At 42.6% G+C, this 21068-nt stretch overlaps 1 protein-coding gene across 3 annotated transcripts in view; it reads left to right on the top strand.

Annotated features, from left to right (window-relative positions):
• The window catches only part of ARIH2 (ariadne RBR E3 ubiquitin protein ligase 2), a 35422-nt gene that overhangs the window by 7945 nt on the left and 6409 nt on the right, over nt 1–21068 (top strand). For all 3 annotated transcript variants that reach the window (XM_036391320.2, XM_036391319.2, XM_036391321.2), the window contains 9 exons: nt 9184–9251; nt 10929–10992; nt 14587–14734; nt 15234–15355; nt 16259–16368; nt 17187–17304; nt 18799–18849; nt 18950–18971; nt 20443–20594. In XM_036391320.2, the coding sequence (XP_036247213.1) occupies nt 9184–9251; nt 10929–10992; nt 14587–14734; nt 15234–15355; nt 16259–16368; nt 17187–17304; nt 18799–18849; nt 18950–18971; nt 20443–20594 (855 nt within the window). The remainder of the gene's footprint in view (nt 1–9183; nt 9252–10928; nt 10993–14586; nt 14735–15233; nt 15356–16258; nt 16369–17186; nt 17305–18798; nt 18850–18949; nt 18972–20442; nt 20595–21068) is intronic.

The raw sequence follows: 21068 nt of genomic DNA, 5'->3' as shown, positions 1-21068 counted from the left end.
GACTGCAGTCAACACTTGCAAAGGACAATGCTCACAAAAGCAGAGTGGCCTGTATTGCCTGCAGACCAGCAAGTGAATTCACAACAGTTCTTTTTAAGAAATACATAGAATTATAAGATACAGTATCTTTCAAAAATAATGAATTAAAATGGTATAGTAGTAGCTATGCTTTCGAGATAACTCTGTCAGTTGTCATTGAGGGATTGTGGCTTCTGGAGTGGCTTATCAGTACATGCAAACAGTGTGATACTCAGCAGTTGTACAAACAAAGCTGAGCCTGTCACTGGCAAGCAGTAAAGTGTGTGATGATGTCATATTGTTTTTGTTTGTTAATGATGCTTCCTGGCTCTGCTGAGGGTCTCCATACATGCATGGAGTATCTAATGTTTCAAATAACTGGCAGTGGTTCTCTGTTCCAGTGATGAGGTGGATTTTTCTAGTGTTACCTTTTTTTATTTTCTTGATAAACCACTAGATAAAACAACTGCAATTAGAATTTATGAAAAAAAAAATTTACCTTGACTTTAGGTGTTAGCTGATTGTCATGAGGAAGCTGTGATCTTTCTGCATATGCAAGCTAGCAAGGGAAGGTAGTCATGGGGTTCTACAGGCAATTGGAACTGATGTCTTTCCACTAAAACCAAAGAAATTGTAAGGCTGAAGAACTTGTACTTCTCACTTCACTAATTTGAGTGATCTGCAAGTATTTATCAGAGAGCAAAAAGCTTATTTCCTGTGCTTCCTGAAATTACAGCTTTTGATGTGGGTTTTTTTAGCTCTGTCCCTTGAAGAGTAAATCTTGGTAGATGCAAAAAGTATTTGATATCATGATATAATTATGTTATTCTATGTTATCTCTACTGATCTTTCAGAGATAAACCAGTTTTCATATATTCTGGCTCACCATACTGATGTTGCATCTTTTCATGGAACCAGATAAGTTTTTACTCATGAGGCTGCTCCACACACTCAAATTGCCCTGATACAGAGCAGTTAGTTTGTAGAGCTGCTTGGTGAGAGCTGGCAGTGCTCCTTTGGAAATGCCGTCTCCAGCAGAGCCAGGGTCATGTGCATGGGGCTGGCAGCCCTGTGTGAGCAGCCCTCCTGAAGGAGCCTTGTGCAACCACAAAGTGTCTGTAAAGAGCTCTGTGCCAGGAGCCTGGTGTCTGTGTGTGTCTGTGTCTGTGTCTGTGTCTGTCTCTGTGTGTTTGTCTGTGTGTGCCCTGCTGTATTGCTGTTCAAACCGTGCCCCAGAGTCTGCTGTGGGTGCTGCTTATCTGAACCAACCTGCAGTGCCATCCTTTCAATGCCGTAAGGACTTCATGGAACTTTCTGCAATGTAAAATGCCACTGTTAAAGCCTCACTGTGCCTGGGTACCTCATGTGCAGGAGAGGGGATTAAAGGCCCTTAATGTATTAAAATGCATGTACATAAGAGCAGTGTTTCAAAAATTTATGTTCAAAGTTTAAATCCATAAGCAACAACATTGGTAAGCATTAGTAAGCAGCAAATATTTAAATATATTTTTTTATAAATGGCAGAACCTGATAGGCAAATTTGACTTTTTTACAGAACCCCTGTGGTGCTGTTTGGCAAAGATAACATGCTGTATTAAAGTACCAATAAACCCCCAGATGAGTCAGGGCGTGCAGGTTTATATCTATACTGTGCTCTGTATTTAACACCAAGCCAACATTATGTGGGACATCCAGTCTGAAGCTGTAACCGTTAGGATCACTGGTATTTGAGACATACCTTTGTCCTTTACCTGTTTTTTCTTCCTGAACAGAAAGATCCTGAAAGTTCTGCAATGCAAAGTTTTGGTTTTGCCTACGCATTCACAATGCCTGTACTTCAGTAGTATCAAGAGGATATAAATGTGTCAAATATTTTTGTTTTTTTAAAAATGTATTAAATTTTTGTAAACTTCCGGTCTGCAGAACAAGAGAACTGGCCCAGACCTTGCAACCTTGTGACACTTTCCTGGAGTCATTTGAGGAGAGAAAACAATTTTGTTACTTATTGCCCAGGACTGCTGAAATTCTCAACTTGACTGAAAAAATGAGCCACAAATGTGTAGGGTGATTACAGCCCACACATTTCTTTGTGATTCACACCTTAAGTGTATTTTAGCATTAGTATGACTCTGCAGCGAGGAGAATAATCTGTTCACAGCTGTTGATGAGTGTGATCTTGGTGGGAGGTAGAGGCAAGACACAAGTCAATAAAAATGCCAAAACAATCTTTCAGTAACTGTTTCAGGTTGCAAGCTTACAGCTGGACATCACGATCACAGCAGCAGCATGGAGCAGCTGAACACTTTGCCAAGTTTGTGCTGTGCCTATTAAGGATGGTGCAGCAGAAAGGAGCTGTGCTGTGCACTGTGAAACATGGTTGTGCAAAGCAGATGTTCCTCCTCTTCATCTTTGTATATCACCAGTAAAATGCCTCAGAGCTGGGGTTGTTGAGTGAAGGACTGTGTTATTTGGGGCTGAGCAGGGATTACTCACTGCAAAGTTCCCTAAGCCCTGCCCCACTGTGGCTGTGTGCACACACCAGTGCTCCCAGTTTGGAGCTGGCTGCCCAGTGTTCTGAGCCACAATTCTGTGGGTTCAGGTTATTACCAGACCTTTGCTTCTTCCCTGTGCACCTTCTGCATCATCCTCTCTGTCAGCCAGAAGGAATTGTCCCCTCGTGCTGTGCTGGGAGAGCACCTGGGCAGGGGCTGTGCAGTGGGGTGAGGTGCTGGGGTTGGCAGCACTCAGGGAGCTCAGTGCAGCACTGGTGTTTCACACTGTGTTGCTTTGGGAATAATAACTGCAGGGAGGACAGCTGGGGACTCTCATGTCAATCTTATATCTGTGTGCTGTCTTACAGCTCTCTTGCTGCATTTCTCTCGCTCTAAATCTTTCAAAGAAGGGATCTCATAGCTGTTTTGTAATAATGCCTTCTGGCATACCAGCTTGCTTCAATGTTTCTGTTCTTTTAATATTTATTTCTGAATTTCCTCAGGAAGAATAGCCTAACAGCTTGAGAAATACGTATGTTGAAATTTCCTAGCTGAGTCCTACTGATCCTGTTTGCTGGCAGCTGCAGCTGAAAATTGTTGCTGTCCTTGTGTAGGAGAGCAGATGGATTAAAGCCATGTGTAAATGTGGGGAAAGAGGTAGAATTTAACCCCAGATCCCCTTTCTTCAGTATGTGGCCAACTAGGTTATGCACCAACAGCTTCTCAACAGTGGTGTAACCCCAGCAGTGTTTGTCATCCCCAAAATGCAGTCTGCCTCCTAAATATGCTTCTAATCTTGCAGACTGGCACCAGGTCTCTGCATGCCAGAAGGTGAGTGACAGGGTACAGATTAAAACCCTGTGATGAAGCAGAGCTTATGGAGTGCTGGTTGACAAAACCTTTCCATGGTATTGAGAGTGCAGCTACAGTCTCTTAAATGGCATTTCTTACCTGCTGCAGCCCGCAGTCTGTAATCAGGAGAGGGCCTGAAATGTCAGACAAATCATAATCTATCCTCTGTGTGAAACCTAAAGGTGAAGGGCTTTTTCTCACTTTTTAAAAAAATTGACTGAACACAGGAGAAAAAAGAAATACAGTATATATGTTTTTGTTGTAAGACTATCTGGTTTTCCTGTTAGATGAAATTAATTTGAGTTCAATTTTGAAAACAATCTTCTTATGCTCAGAAACCTGTAATAGATATGAAAGATTTTGCTACAAGACTGAACACTTGGGATGTTTATGGCAGGTGATGTGAATCTTCATCAGTTTTCTACAAGGATTACATATTGGAAGTCTGCTTACAAGAGGTAGATCAAAGGACAAAGTATGGTCCAAAAAAAAGCTTTAGGTTGCCCTTTCTTAATTCTTGATACTGCAACAGTTTTTTGACAAACCCTCCAGTAAAAACAGGGCAGTCACATAAGTTTTCCAGTGGGGCATGGAGGGAGTCAGATCTACTTTCCACAAGAAAAAACAAGTATAAAATTATTTTTTTCCATTTGTGGGTTACTTTCCTTACCTCAGTGTACTGAAGTAAAGCATGTCTGAAGGGATTTTTTTCTTCAGTGAAATTACTCAATACAAATTATGGTTTCTTTATAAGGTGTTACTCTACTGCCAGCTCAGCTCAGTCTCTATTTTGCCATAGTTTCTCACCAACAGAAACAATTTCAGAGGCTTTTGCTCTGTGTGCCTTTCCTGTTGTAAAGAATTTTAGTGTGTTTTTAGAGGTTTGGGTGCAACACACAAACTAGTATCTTTTGAAGTTCATCCTTTCATTGTAGAACTAGCAAAAACTATTTGTGGATTAAAGCAAATACTTCTCAAGATTAATCCTATTTGTTTAAATCTATTCGTATAAAAACCTTTGATTAGGGAAAATAAAAGAAGTGGAAGCTACATTTCTTTATGCCAGATTTGTGTTCTTCTTGGGCAGACATTTCAGTGCAATCCTGATCTAACAGGAATTGTCAGCTTGGTGCAAAGCTGTGGGGTGTCAGCTCCAACCAGACTCTATCATCACCAACTCATTCTGAATTGAATCTTTTTAAGAATCATGTGATGATCATTGTTTTAAATTCCTGATACCACCATATCTCTGTAAAAATGAGGATTGAAATGCACCTCCAAAAAATAGGCCTTCCCTTTGAGAAAATGAGTGAACTGATGAGATATGCATGTGATATAAATATGCTTGAGCAATTTCTGTAGAATATAAGCTCTACAAAAGATGGTGGTTTTTTTAGCTTTCAGGAAACATTTTTGTCTGATTTAGCAATTGTTAAGGTGGCATGGCTGAAAAGATTTTCTGTTGTAAAGAGATGAAATATCAGCTCTCCAAACACCTTGGCTTATCTAAGGCAGCAAGTTGAGACAATTGTTTTAGATCCCTCTGAACACAGCAAGGGACCTGCACAAATTCTTTGCAAAGTCTTTTGATATTGTCTTATCCTAAAGAGTGCTAGACTCTCTTTCACACTTCAGAAGTGTGAGAATTTTGCTTATCTTGGAGACTAAAGAACCTAGAAGATAAATGGAGATGGAAATAATAATGAAAAAAAAATATTGTGCAGTCTTCCAGAAAATGGATGCATTTGTGTTTGATGCAATGGCATTATGATTTTGTTCCACTTTCAGAATCTGATTTTGTTCAGCATTATGTAAAATCTTCGACTTTTTCTACAATTCCTGTAGAGCCTTTTTCTTATGCAGAACAGCTTCCTCATGGCACCCTTGCTCTGTGCAGAGGCACTGTGCCCCTTTTCCAGTGCACTGATCAACATTTGGTGCCATTCCTGGCAAACAGCAGCCCTCCATAAATCAGAGTTAAACTGGTGGAGGTTTGGAAGAGGCTTTGGCGATGATAAAGTTCCTGTTTTAAAATAAAGCTGGAAATGGCAGATTGGATGAGATTCAGTCTGTTCAGCTTTGCTGCCACATCATGGAGAAAGAAGTTTGGTCTTCAGTCTGACATGTTCCAGGTTCAGATTTGGACCGGGCTTATCTTTGATATTAAAGTTTTAAGCTGTTGGTGCAGAAATGAGAATGAGGAAAAGAAAAAAAAAATAGCATGAATATTGCTTTCAGCTTCTAAACTTTAATAAATTTAATCCCAGATAGAGGAGTTTGGGAGAAGTCAGGCTGTATAGAAGTCCTGGCTGGGACAAATAATTGATGGGTTGCAGGCAAATACTGGAAGAGTGCAACATATAGAATAAACATTCCCCTTTGCACTGGGGTCTGTAGAAGTATTTCACTGAAAGAAGCTGCTGCCAGCAAGACACCAAGTGGGCTGTGTTACTGCCTTTTTTGGTTCTTAGGATTCTGAAATGAGAATAGAAAAGTTTAAACAAAGCAGACAATTTATCAGAGGCCTATTTTTTTTAATGTGTTTTGTCTGAGACAAAGCATTTCTGTTCCTGAGATCTTGTGGCACCCAGTGATTGATAGGGGACTGAATCAATGCTCTTTCTGAAGTGTTTTGTAAGTTTGAGATACTTCATTGGGTGAAACTTCTGCCTGTCAGGGAAATGCTTCATTGGACAGTGTGCCAGCAGTATCAGCTTCTGTATGTTGCTTCTTCAGTACTGTAAGATACTGAGTATGTACACATGGACCAAACTTCTGATTGCAATGGTGTTTTTCTGTGTTCAGCATGTTTTTGCTCCTGCTTACAAAGAAATACTTCAACTGCTCTGGGGTGTTATTGTGGAAGAACTGGCTGACTTGGTACAATCATTCAGTCATTGTGAGTATGCAGTCATTGAAGAGAGGCTGGGGAGCGCTGCTAATCAATAGAAGCAGGCTTTTGTTAAACAATTGTTTTTCTTCTCATGCTTGTTTTCTGGAATCTCCTCAGTAGTGTTGGCCCCTGATGGTATTTACATTTGTAAATTCTTCTGAATTCCCAGCCTTGCTGTCGGTGAGCAGGACATAGCATGTGGTGAGACTCCACTCAGCAGGCACAGCCCCGGCATCATCAGCTGTTTGCTCCTCTCCCATCCCTCGTCCTTACAGTCTGAATGTAACCTGTCTTTAATCTGTGAGAACTGGTGCTTTGTGCCAAGGAGAGTGTGCATTTGTTGCTGCAACTCTCTGACTCTGGGACTTCTGTTTTGCTCTGATCAGGTAGTATCAAACATTTTTCTGCTTTAGGGCTTTTATGAAAGTGGTCTAATGTCATGGATCAGGCTTTATGAATTGAAAATTTCTGGTTTTTGTATTCTTGTGTGCTTTTATGATGAAAGTACTAAAATTAGCACTAGAGCTGATCCAGTCAGTGCTTGTAGTTGGAGTTAAATAGGAATAGTCACAGAAGCTTTGTTATTCTTCTAGATCTGTTAGTCTGGCATCCTTTTGGAACATTAATTCCACATTTTGCCTGATGTATAATTTGGCTCAAAAGCATTTGTGCATATTGTGTTAGGATAGTTTGTTAGATTTCAGAAATGTCTACTGGTATTTGTCTTTCTCTTTCCATACATCTTCAGTCTTAAATGCACTTGACTCCTCCTCAGGGAACAACTAATTCCATGGAATTGTGATGCTGCAACAAATGCTATACCTCAGGCTCTGAAAATCCTACTGAAAAATACTAATTTTCCTATGTTACAAATCAGCTTCCCATTTAAGTCCAGCAGTTTGTTTTCTTCTGTCAGTTCTTCCTTCCTGCTTCTGAGAAATAGTTTCATTACTGCTAAAGAATGATTCATTAGCATGTGGTTTGCATTTGTAGGAAGCCAGTCTTGTAGAGACCGCATTCCTGGTGCTTGTTTGTTTTACAGACTCGAATGCAGATGTTTTCCTTGTACAGACAAGTCAGAGGTGTCTGTCTGGGTCTGCCAGGCTGGGGGCTTAAGATAACAACCCATCCCAGGCTGGCAGTGTCACTGCATCCATGCAGACTGTGTGTGTTGGCAGCAGCAGCCCCGTGTGCCACGCTCCATCTAATCACAGGCTTCTGTGCTGGGAGGGAGGGAGGGCAATGCTGCCTGGCAGCCTTTGTTTTCAGAGGGTCACATCACATTGCTGCTAAAGTTGAGGAAGGTGACATGTCAGATCTTGCACAGCATGAGCTAATGCTTTGGTTCTCCTAGAAAAAGGGTTATTTGTATATTGAAAATTGCTCTTTTGTTAGTGGGATTTCTTAGTGGCCAGCAAAGTGGGCACATCAGAATGTAGAGATGATAGGAGTCAATTAAAAACCACATCTGCTTTGTGTGTTGGTGTTGCCCTGGTTTAATTCACTGACCCAACTGTCCAGCACTGAAAAATGCCAGTGCAGGATCAGGGCAGTATCATGTGGCAGCAATAGGTCAGTTGTGTTGTGAAACTGCACCTCTTCAGCTGGGTTGACTTAGGAAAGCAATGAATATGCTGCTTCTGGGTGTGCAGAGCCTGACTGTTTTTGTAGGAGTGACCATTGCTTGTTTTTCCTTCCAGTATTGTGTTGGTGTGCTGTCTGTACTACATCACATGCTGTGATTCACCTGTAGCAGGGTTCAAGAGGGCCTGTGGCATTTCAGCCAATGATTGGGACTGACAGCTTCTCTAGGAGAAAAAAACCCCAACTTTTCCTGCAGCTAGAACAGAAGGAGTTGTTTTCTGTGAGCAAAGTAGAGAGATGGCTTGGTGATAGCTCATCTTGGAGTGAGGGAAGCAGAGCCCTTTAGTGTCAGAGGGTGTTTGAGTGCAGAAGTGCAGACACTGAACTTGCCCAGGTGCTTCCTAGCACAGATAGCAGTGAGGAGACAGGCATTGTCAGCCCTCTGAATTCCCCTGGAAAAGGTCTGTTGTTTGGAGGACACCTGCTTTGTTTGAGCTCTAGGACCTGAAGGGCTTGAGAAGCAGGGTGAAGGTCTATCAGCTCAGCAGATGTCTGTCCTCTTGGTGGCTAGGAGTCTTTTTGTGCAAGCAGGGAAGTCTTTTTTCTTCTGAAATAAACTAATACATAAAATGAAGGAGAACTTGTTTGCTTGTACCCTTGTAGCATGACTTTAAATGTCACATTGCATACTCTGGTGGTGCTCAGGCTAGCACGGATTGTGCTGCTGTTTGCCAAGAGTCCACGTAATGCAAGCAGCTCTCATGGAAACAGGGCCTGTCGCTGGAGTTTTCTATCTTCCTCTCCACTCCAGCATGTAACTTTCTTCTCTACAGTGAAGGGTTGGCAAAATGTTTTGTCTTTTCCCCATACCCTTTGCTGTCACAGTTTGCCTGTCACATTTGCTGTCACATTTGCAACCTGTTGCTGCTTCTCCACCTCATTAAGGGGTATCTGTCTGCCCTGGGGTTCCTACTTTGCATTTTTGGTGAGGACCCTGATTGCAGTCTAGTGTGGCCCTCTGGAGTGGTGCTGACAGTTAGGACTGAATGTGGGGCTCCCATGAGCAGTTAAGCTAATCCAGTGCATTCTTGATTCCTTCCTCTCTGTGCTATTGTAACCAAGTACATGAGTTAGTTTTTGGTACACCCATACTGCATTCCAGCTTTTGTATTGCAGATGTTGCTGGCTGTGAGCATCATGTCCAGCAATTTGATATGAATTGGTTATCACTGGGATACTGTACTGAGATTGTACAATTTTTATATGAAAATCATAATCCTAAGCAGAAGTGTGGCTTCAAAATGTGCGAAGTTTGACCTTTTATTTCTTTTATTTTCCACCTAGGTATCACATGCTGTTGCAAAGCTAGTATTAGTTAGTTTCCACTGGCAAATCTCAGAGATTTTGGAAAGGTAAGTGTAAATAGTCTTATCTCATCTGTGCTTAGTGCTTTCCCTCTGGCTTTGCAGAAATGCTCAGGGTGCTCCATAGGTATTTTTGGCAAGTGTCTTTGGACCTGGAAGCAGGACACACAGTACATTTTAGGGAGCAGAGGAAAGCTACTGATTTGTTGAGGCTACACTGCCTGTAAGAAATTTTTAAGCAGGGAGAGGGTAGTAATAGTAAATGTCTTTCAGTTTAGGAATTATTGTTATGCTAGGAACCCTCTAGATAGATTTATCTTAAATTTTGAGATAGCAGATTGAGAGTGCTGCATCTATATTTATTTAATAGACATAAAGATAACATATGTTCTGCTTTGAACACAGGTGCCATAAATCATAAAGGAGCACTGACCCTATACTGATGTAGTCTTTAGTAGTACACTCACACTGAAGTTTTTGTTCCTTTTGACCTTAAGTGATGTTTTTTTTCCCGAGCTGGCCAGCATTTGGAGAGCAGAGAAGATAAAGTGAGAGAACTGAGCACTGCAGCTCCCTTGTTTGGTCAGTGTCACTGTAATTAACAAAGCTCTCCAGCTGATTTCAAAAAGAGGGTTCAGACTCAACCCAAACATATGTGGGAAGTGCATTGGGAGGCACTGCTGGCTGCAGCCCCACCACAGAACATTGGCTCAGAACTGAACATTGTCTGAAAATAGAGAGCATATCAGCTTGACTCATTCTGCCCAGACATTTTTGGCCCTGTAGCCAGCAACTTTATCCAGAGAATGTATGGAAAATGCATCCTGTCTATGGATGCTGTTGCCTCCTTGGTTACCCTGGATCCTGTGAAACCTTTCCCTGGTGTTCAAGGAGGGTGAGATTCCTGCATAGCAGCTCTGGGTGATACTGTAGGTTAACTGATAAGGCTTAAACAAGAGGAAATTTGGGGAAGGGTTTACTTCTAAAGTGATGAATTTCTCCAGTTGATCTAGTCCTCAAACTTCTCTCTTGGTAGAAAATGAATTGTCGAAAGAAAGCTCACTAGTACAACTAAGAAGTGCTGGTGAGGAGGGAGGACTTACAGCAAGGCCACAACAGTGATGCTGCTGTTTCTGAATTCAGTGGGATATAAACATTTGTCTGCAAAGGAAATCACAAACAGCAAAATGTGTTTAATTATATGGCTGCTGATAGACAGCTTCATATGCCCAAAGGGTGATAATCTGTCACAGAGTAATCACTTAAATAGAAAATAGTCTGGAGTTAAAGTGAGACTTAACCAGGACAGCTTAATTTTGCAGAGGAATAGGAGACAGTCCAGAGCCTCACTGATGTGGGTTATTGTGGACAGTGGCTTAGGACTGCTCTAGGAGTGTAGATAGAAAATCTTAGCTTAAAAATAATTTTTCAGGGAAGGGAGATAGTTGTAGAAAAATATTCATCAAGATATATAAGGGAAAAGTTAATCCATTACCAGGAGAAGTAGTATTTCTGGTTCTGAATAAAATCTCATAAGGTTTTGTTGATGAGAGCTCAGCTCTCTGTATGAAGGAGCCCTCACACAGGAGACATTTCCACTTTCCTTGTTGAAACCTACCCTACTATTTGCACAGAGACAACTGTTTATTCAGGCAAGAAGGATCAATTCAACAATGTAAAATGTATTCAGAACTTGATTTGATCATTCTTCAATTGCCTTTTCAGGCACAAGTCTAATCCTGCCCAGTTGCTAGTAGAAGCTCGAGTTCAGCCCACCTCATCCAAACATGTAAGTATGCAAACCATCCCGTCTGTTCCCTTGGCAGACACCTCTGACCCCCCTCCTGGGGGATTGCATTACTAATGGCATCCTCTGCCCAATGTTAACCCTTTGCAAGCTCTGGTCTGACACCCTGATTCATTGCTGGGTTTACTTCTGAAATGAGAATGCATTCAAGAGGTCTCTAATATTTAAATAGCAGCTTTGCTCTTGGCTTGCAGGTAGTGTTCAAGAATTACTTTCTTCAAGAAAATTAGGATCTTTTTTTGGCACAAGTGATGGCAGACAATGGAAGGAGCAGAGTGCAGGGGCTTGGCTGCCTTTTCCAATTCTGTAAAGACACTGAAGGGAAGTTCTGGCTGCACAGAGTGAGCAGAGCTTGTCTGTGTCTGGAACAGATTTTTTAGATTTTTTTTTGTCTTTTACCTTTTTTATCTTTTTTATCTATTTGCACTGCTCAGCTCAGGGATGCTTAAGCTAAATTTCCCAGTGAATTGTGTTGCTGCTGAGTCAGTCAGTGCTGATATTTGAAACAGCAACTTGTTTTTTGTAGCTAGGGCTACACAGATCTTCAGATACTTCCCACCCCCTTTAAATAGAAACTTCCTGTTGCATGCTTATGGATTTCGTTCACAGTGGGTGTCTTGGTACAATGAAGAATTACCCTAGGAACACATTGCCATGTGTCAGATTATGGGTGATAAAATACTACATCTGGGAAGCATTCAGGGTTGTGGGGGAGAGGAGATCTTAAAAGTCTGATTTGGCATCTGAGCTCTCTTGTAACTAGCAGATAGTGAAAAAGCTAAGTTGACAGAAGTGTAAGCTTCATGGGCTCAAATTATCTGCTAAAAGTCCAGAAAAATAAAACCTTTCTAATTTGACATACCTGAAAATTAGTCTGTGTATTTCAAGATTTATCCAAGTCTTGTATCAGCTGTCCCTTGATTATTCCCCCTGCAATGGGCCATTCCAACCTCCTTGGCAGGCAAGGTGAAGACCACCAGCACATCATTTCAGTCAGGGTCCTGGGTTTGGACCGAACACTTTCCCAAATTTAATTTACAATAACTTCATATTTTGCTCCAAGGAGGTAGGAACTGGTATGGGAATCTTTTTCACCCAATATGGCAACCCAAAACAATGCTTGAGGCAAAACTGCTAAACTGAAACAAAACATTACAAATATAAACATGACAAAACTACTGAGACAAAATGCATGCAAATAATCCATGCATTGAAGGACAGTGTAACTCTTCAGTCCTGTTGCCACTTCATCTTCTCATGAAATACCTGTAAGAGGAAAGAGAAAAGAAATCCCAGTCCCACTTGGACTGGTTTTAAAAAGAAAGAACTCTCCATCTGGTGTTAATTTTGTGTTCTCTGCCATGGGTATCTGTGGCTACCCATGGGATCCATGAGCTTTGCCCTTTGTACAGCAGTCTGACTCCTCATTTGCAACAAATCCTACTTATGACAGCTGGCATAGGTTACCAGCTGTCCCCATGTAAGAGCAGGTCCTGTCTGCAGTCCACCCTCACAAGCAGCTCTAAGCAGTTGAGTTGCCTAAAGCTTCATGAGTCAGGTAGTCCTTTAATCAGGGGGTTTATTCTCTGGCTCAGCAAACAACAGCATGGGAGAAGACTGAGAGGTTGCAAGACCCCCCCTCATGTATCAGTTGGAGGCAAGCAGCCTATTGCACACCCTTGGTCGGATCACCCAGTGCTGGAGTGGGGGTACAGATGGGTTCTCCCCTCCCCAGGAGGTCTAAACCTCCTGCCCAGTGAGCTGTCCTGTGGGTCAGAGACTGGGGCTCTCTGCCATTATGCATTGTGAAGGACACTCTGGGACCCCAGGGTCCTTGTGTTTCATCCTCCAACAGCTTTATGCTGTCTCCCCCATCAGTGAAATCCTCCACACATAATGTTTTAGTTTCCTTTGCATGCCTGCTGTATTTTTCTTGCAGCTGAGCCAGCTCAGTTGCAGAATAAGGCATTTGTTTAGTTGTTGCAGTGGGTGCTGCCTCTTCATGCTCCATCTCATAAACAGCATCAGTCTTTATAAGTGGGCAGAGTTTAGGGAGAGGTTGGGGGTCTGACTTTGCTGTATCAAGCTCCTCCCAAGGATAAAGGCAAGTGACATCATTGTCAGTAAGGTGTCCCTCTTAAGTGAGTCTGGAAAGCCTCAGAGGCTCCAGGCTCCAGTAGGTGGGATGTGGAGCAGTGACCACCCCACCTTCACAGACCTTGCCCTGCCCCCACCCAAACACACACTTTAGTTGTTTTGAGCTAGTCATAATTTCTCCAGTCTCCTACAAACTCTGATTTTATTTTAGGGAGAAAGATGATATGGTTAAAAGGTTAACTTAAACTTGATTTGCTAGGCAATTCATGACAGTCTGTGTGTGCTAGAGCTTTGTGCTTCAGCTTGTAATGCAGGATGATTCTGGGGACAGATGCTCCTAGTGAGTGTCTGTAGAGGGACTGACCCTGTAGGGAGAAGCTGTAGTGGTGAGCTCAGGGAGGCAGTTGCAAGAGTTTGAGGTAGCACATGAGCTTTTCAGGCTGAGCAGCTGATCCAGGTAATCAGTGCAATTACAGACTCAGTGAATCTTGTTCTGGTCTGGAAGTGAGGCCATTTAGAACAAATTTTCATTACTTCCTCTTTGATGTGGCCATGCCATGGAATCAAGCTCTGTCAGTCATGGTGCTGCTGCTCCATGTCTCCAGCACAGAGGTCAGCCTGGAAACTGATGGCAGGCTGACACCAGCTTCTCCACCAGAAGCAAAGTGATTATATGACTTCTTTGTGAAAGGAAGACTGCAGCTGACAGCTTTGTAGAGCCTTGGTTTTGATGATGCTGGGCTAGACCTAGTTCTGCAGGCCCCAGGGGTGAGTGGAGCCGTGTTGAAGGCTGGATCTGTTGTCTAGGGATCAGCTCTGCACTACATAGGAGGAAACCAGACTACTTTCAGTGGTTTGGTGAAGCAATAACAGTTCTGCCTGATTTGAAACAAACCCTCTTAATCCTTTTCAGCTGAGGGGACGATGCCTGTTTTGCCAAATGTAGCATAGGCAGAAGATAAGAGATGGGAGGTGATAGTTTGTGAATTCCCTTTCCTCTCCATATAAACACTCTACAATTATGTCTTCCATTACTCTAAATTACTGTCTGGTAAAAGGGCATTGCTAAGCCTGTTTGCAGTGACAGCTGCTCTCCAGAGCCTGTGGAGATAGTCTGGCCCAGCTAACAAAGAATATCAGTAAATCCAGGGAAGGACTAGCACAATGACATATTTCAAACAAGGACCAGAGTAAGAACCAGAAAAGTAAAGGGGAGTTCTGGGCAGCACTAGAGGAGAGGCAGACACTCTTCAGTGACTGTCAGCTTGTGCTCTGTGAGATTAGAGGTTCTTGAGAAGGACCGACTGTTTGGGGCAGTGCAGCACCTTAGCACACCAGCTGCTCATGAACCTGTTCTGGCCTGGACCTCCATGGAGACCATTGTCACAGTGAGGGTGATGCAGGTGTGTGAGGATGAGCTGAAGACGCTCTGGGAGCTCTGGGATGCTTTCCCTGCATTGCTGATTTGTCTCTCCCCAGGCAATGGTACATTCCTCCCACCACTGCGCCGTGTGCATGCAGTTTGTCCGGAAGGAGAACTTGCTCTCCCTGGCCTGTCAGCACCAGTTCTGCCGCAGCTGCTGGGAGCAGCACTGTACAGTGCTCGTCAAGGATGGCGTTGGAGTCGGTGAGTTCAGGCTGGATCTGCCCCACTGGCCATTCTGATGAGTCAAGAGCATGACTGTAACAAGTTAAAAACTGCAAATCTGTTGAACAGAATTTGCATCTGTGATGATGTACTGTTGCAATGCCCCTGGAGTGCTTGTGGATGCAAACATCTGTTCCCTTTGTGCTGGGGAGAAGCCAGTAGTTGCCAGAGCTGCTTTGGGCTTTTCCAAGCCTGTCTTTCATGTTGGCATGGCAGTAACATGTAATTTTCTAATTTAAGTATCTGACCTTGTAAATACTGGTTGAAGCACTCACTGGTCCTGGATGCACATGTGCCCTGTCATTTTTTTGGTGAAGACAGTTGGGCTTCAGCTTTTCAGCCGCCCTGATTTGTTTCACAGTTATATCCCTCTTGCCACAACAACAGATGGCACTGAGGAAACTGTGCTGAGTGCTCTCTGTGCATTCACCCCTTAGTATAAGCTGCACTGTTCTAAGATGCTGCTTTCTCTTCTCAGGGGTGTCCTGCATGGCTCAGGACTGTCTACTCCGGACACCAGAAGACTTTGTGTTTCCATTGCTGCCTAGTGAAGAGCTGAAAGACAAATACAGGCGCTACCTCTTCAGGGACTATGTGGAGGTCGTAGATTTTTTCAGTTTTAAAATACCCTGGGTCAAATCACCAATGACTTGCAGAAATTTTGTTTGAAGTGTCTTGCATTTTTGATTAGAACTGCAGTAGCTGCAGCAAAATTGTCCTCAATAGACATGATCTGGCTGCTTCTGTAGGACAGGTTCACTGACAAAATGCTCTAGCAGGTTGCCAAAGTAAATTCTGCTGTAAGGTCATCTACTAACTCCTTGGCTGGGGCTTCAGAATTCTCAGAGTGTTGCAGCTGAGAATTTCAAAACTTCAATCTGATTATTCTAGTCCTTCTTGTTCTTACATAAATATTTTTAGGTTCAGAAAAACAGGTCCCTCAGCTTAGGGTAGTCCAGCTGAATTGGCTTACTCAATTACATTTTATGTGAGTTTTTTTTTAATTAAAGCAGCAGTTGTTAAGGTTAAATATGCAGGAGTATTCTGATAACTGTAAACAGACAAGGAACACTAAAAAAGCAGCAAAGCAATATGAAAGCATGGTGTCACCTCTTCTTGATAAGAGACCCTTTGGGAAGAAATGGCCACTACAGGAGAGCAGCTATATAGCTTCTGGAAGATCAGGATAAGATGGGGAAAGAGCTCAAATGGAGTAAAATAGTTTGTTTAGTGTCATTGTGGGGTTTTGTTTGTTGTGCTGACTTAGTTTTTAACCATCCATTTGAATTCCCTGTTCTAGAGAAGCTGTAAGTAACTAACAAACCTCTTCCATACTCGGAAGGGCAGGATCTGCTCTGATAGCCAAGACCTGGTGACACTTTCCACTAATTTTTAACACAAAACAACTGCCTTGTATGTTTTTGAGGATAGGAATGGTTAAAATTGAACAGATAATGGTCTCTTCCACCCACTGCTGATGTTACTCCCTTGTTGTGTCCACAGAGCCATTACCAGCTGCAGCTGTGCCCTGGTGCAGATTGCCCTATGGTCATACAGGTACAAGAGCCAAAGGCCCGGCGAGTGCAGTGCAATCGTTGCAATGAGGTCTTCTGGTAAGAAACAGAGAAGGTTACAGATCACAGGGAAAGTGTGTGCTGTCCTCAGGGCCAACCCTTTCGCTTGCCAACAGTTTGGGTGTGTAGAAGCATCTGAAATGCTTTGCTAGTGTTGTTTGTAACTTGAGTTAGCCTGGGTAATTGGATACTTGTGATCTGACTTCTGCAGGTGGTCACATGTCCCCTTGCTTCCTAAACTCCTGGGAACTTGGGTGTTCTGACAACCAGGGAGCACAGCTTGAGTAACCAATCTACAAATCTACCATTCTCACATTTTGGCTAGGTTAAAAATTTTCCTACAGAGACATTGATTGATATAGATTCTGGTAGTAAACATGGAGTCCTTCTTGCTATCTGCTGGTATTGAGTTTTTAAGTTTATTAAAAACCGTTGACTCTCAGTTTAGAGACCCAGCTTTCTGGTATCTCCATGCAATGGCCCTTACTCACCTGGGGTTGTCAAGTTGTGCTAATACAGATGCCTGATATCTGCCACTGGAGTCAGGCTACTTGTAAGTGACTGGTCCACCCCAGAACTCTGCAGTCATGTTAGAGGAGACATAGGTGGGCTCTAGGAAGGGACAAGTCAGCCCTCAGACACATGATTTGTCAGGCCTGGGTTCACTTCCATCCTCACTCTTCCTTTTACACAAGAAGGGGGAATTGGAGTTCAGTTTTGGTCTTCACGCTCTACTAATAGACAAGAGCATTTCCATCCCTTACTGGGCCCCCAGATTTTGGTCAGGAAAACCTCAATCCTTGAGTCATTTCTGTAGAAATTGATATGTCTTTTTCTTTTTTCCCCCCCCTTTTAAGCTTTAAGTGTCGGCAGATGTACCACGCACCCACAGACTGCGCTACCATTCGGAAATGGCTCACCAAGTGTGCAGATGACTCTGAAACAGCCAACTACATCAGTGCTCACACTAAAGATGTAAGGACAGGCACCTGCATGTTATTTCTTGTCCTCTTGCCTTGCCTGGAAACCAGGATAGAATTCTATACACACATAGCATTGTGTTCTTCTTTTTTGCAGACTGCAAATCCTTACAGCTCCCTAGGGACTGTCAAGAAGCTTCTGTCAGAAGCTACTGTCATATGTGAGCTAATTACATCCCTATGGCAGTGGTGTAACTCAACTGAATGCCTTGGGAAAGCTTTGTGTGGGAGGCTCAGCTGCCCTCCTGCAGTAAGGACCTGGTGGTCCTTATTCCAGACCTGGTGTGAATGTCTTTGACTGCCAAGTTTGTTGTCCTCCCACACGCAAAAGAACTGTGGGTACTTTGAAATGATCAGTGGAGATGTATTTAAAATGGAAGGAGAGGCTGTGCAAAGTCAGTACCAAATAAGGCACCAGTGGTGTTTAAGTCTGCAAAACTTTGTGCAGTACTGTTAGCTGGAGGGCAAGGGAAAAAGTCTTGATTTGGCAAGGACTGCAAAATGGAGTAGTTGAAATCTGTAAATTAGACATTGGAGTACTTCTAGTAGGTTTAGACCCAAGACAAAGAAATAGTATTACATATGGTGCACACTAGCCTACCTACTATAGAATTGTTGTATAAATATACTATCTTTATCCTCTAAATTACCTGTCTGAGATTGAAACTTTTAATGTCTTTTGGGTATTTTGTGGCCTGACTTCAAAATAGTTCTTGGCTACATTTGTGCTGCCATGGCCAGTGGCAATTGTGACAGTGGTGATTAGCTGCAAGCTTCAGTTATGTTAGGAAAGGGGGTCAGAGATTAGATGGACCAGAGATTTCAAGTTCCCTTCCTTCTCTGGAGAAGGTGTCAGCACCTGATGGTATTGTTTCTGCTATGCTTATTTGTAGAAATTTTATTTTATTGAGCACTGTCCTGACATACATTTTGCCTGACATGAAAATTTATACAAAGTAGCAGAACTTAGTTCCTCCTTTTTACCTATGCAGCCCAAAAAATGTATCTGGACATTCCAGGGTATCTGTGGAGTGGGGATATGTGCAGCTTTCCTGTGGTTAGGCAGATTCTGTGCAGGTAGCTGAGATGTCATTTGTTAGTGGCTGCTGAAGGCAGAATATAGTGACAATTATCTGTAGTCAAATGATACACTGTCAATCATGTCCCTGTGCCTGAGTAACTGCAGAGGGGTAACTCAGCAAGACCTTCAGTTTTACATGGAGTAACAACAGTAAATTTGTTTTCTTGAGCAAACAGTCCAGTGCTGCTGTGAAACTTCCTGACTTTGCCTTTCTGCCATCTTTTAAGTGGAGCTGTCAGGAGCTGGTGGGAAGCAGGGTGAAAATGCTAATATTCTTATATGAGAATATTTCTCATACATGAATTCATATTTTTAAGAAAAAAAGGCAGAGAGGAATAATCACACAAGTGCTGTCATTCTTCAGAAGGTTGCTAGAGTTGGATCTAACAATTGTGTCTGTTTCCTCAGTGTCCCAAGTGCAATATCTGTATTGAAAAGAACGGAGGCTGCAATCACATGGTGAGTAATTCCCTGAACACGTCAAACCTCCCTTGTTCTAAGTGGAATTTTTTTCCCACACTTTCTGCTAACCAAATGCCTCTTGTCTCTTCTTTTTCAGCAATGTTCCAAATGCAAGCATGGTAAGTTGGGCTTGGAAGCTGTTTTCTCTGCAATGTTTGTCAGTGGTGATGATCTCTTCTATTTTTTTTGTGATATTAAGACAAATTGTGAACACAGGCTGAAATATTTTGTCCCTAGTAAAAGCTGAACAGGATATTAATTACAGATTTCTGTGTGATAGCTTTTTTTTCTCCCCACTGGCTGTGATCTCAGCTGAGTTCTGCAGTGCTGTTTTGGCTTTTGCCCCTGATGTCTATTGGATATGAGAAGTCTTCATAATATTAACAGTGGAATCCATCTCACAGGAGAGCTTTCCATATAATTGTGTTTTTAATCAGCTGAAAATATTGTCAAACGTAGCCATTTACTCAGATCAGCTTAAGTCCTTCTGCTTAGTGATGGAAATAATGAGCTTCAGCTCAGATGAAACTGCAGGAGCTGTGAATTGTTATATGGAGCAGCAGATATTGAACTTCTCAGTCCACTCTTGTGCAATTAGCAGCCTGAGTGTCTTTGGCCCATTGTGTGGCCCTGTTCTTGCACTTACCTTTTCATGGCAGAATTAATTTCTGTTGCCTTGGAGTGAGATAACTCAGAGGGCTGAATACAACTAAGTGTACCCCTAGAAACTATTGTAATATCAGAACCTTATTGGGAAGGTGATTAAAGATAACTGTCCTCTCATTTCCTTTGGGGTTCTTGGCAGCACTGGATGTGCTTTGATGGAGCTCTGTGACAAGGGGGAGCAGGCAAGTGCCAAGATACCATGGTGATTTAGCACTTGAGAAGGCTGATGAACTTGGAATTACAGTTTTCAGTCTCATTATCATAAGTAACACAGAAGGGATTCTTATTGTAGCAACTTAGTCTCTATCTTTTTTCCTTTGCAGCAGAACACTCACAGCCTCACTCCGAAATCAGAAAATTGCCATGTTTTGCTATTTTTATTATTGCTCTCTTTACTCTGCCTTCTTCCTATTTCAGCTGCTTCTAACTCGAAGTGTCATAAGCCAGTGGCATCTGACCTGGGTTGTTCCCTCCTGGAGAGAACTGAGGGCAGGCTTTCTTTTGCATTACTTAGTTCACTTTTGGATCCAATTGTTTTATTCAGACCGAGGTTTGCATGGGGCAGTGTGCCCATGGTGGGGAGGGTGCAACTCACAAAAGAGACTGCCAGCCTCTTTTCTAACCCAGTGACAGTATGTGCAGGGTGCAAGTGCAGTTCTGCCCAGTGGTTTTGGTGTACAGGATGCAGAGCTTCAAGATTTACTTTCCATAGTTGAATGAGAGGCTGTGCAATTAAAAATCTTCAAGACAGGCTGGTATTTTTGGCTCACTGTTGAGTTCTGTTTTGCAAGATGATACAAAACGTGTGTGTTTCTTGGCTTAGCAGAAATATCTGAACACAGATGGGCTCTGTCTCCTGAAGTTTTTCTTTCTCAGAGATTTTTTTTCTGTGCATCACAGTGGGTTTTTTGCTGTTTTCTACAGACTTCTGCTGGATGTGTCTGGGAGACTGGAAGACTCATGGCAGCGAGTACTACGAATGCAGTCGGTACAAAGAGAATCCTGATATTGTAAACCAGAGTCAGCAAGCACAGGCCAGGGAGGCCCTTAAGAAGTACTTGTTCTATTTTGAGAGGGTAGGAGACATCTCCTTGGCCAGAGCTGCTGTAGCCTTTTAATGCTCCCTGCCTGGTGCAAAGGTCATTGCCAGCAATCTCCGTGCAAGAAAGTGCCCAAAGAGAATCTGTGCAGAATTTTCAGGCCCTGTTGTTTTTCACTCAAAATCCTGCCCTGAAAGTCCCATCCAAACCAGTGATGTCATACCCAAAGCAATTTGTATTCACTCCTATATTCCCTTGTGCTAGAGAAAATGAGAATTATCTATGTGCCACTGTACTATGTACCTGCAGGCTGAGTGCTGCTGCAGTAGATAGATATTGCTCCAATCATTTCCTTTCAGGACTGAGGAACTTCTGTTCCTTGCAGTACATCTTTATACAGATAAAAACTAAATAAGTTGTACCACATTCAAAGCTCCATTGGCTGTAGCAAAGTCTTTACTAAAATTTCATGTAATCACATTTTTAAAAGTTGCTATCAGAGCATGTCTG

This window comes from Molothrus ater, chromosome 11, assembly GCF_012460135.2.
Source record: "Molothrus ater isolate BHLD 08-10-18 breed brown headed cowbird chromosome 11, BPBGC_Mater_1.1, whole genome shotgun sequence".
Taxonomy (NCBI): Eukaryota; Metazoa; Chordata; class Aves; order Passeriformes; family Icteridae; genus Molothrus; species Molothrus ater.
This window is presented reverse-complemented; position numbering and strand designations above follow the sequence as displayed.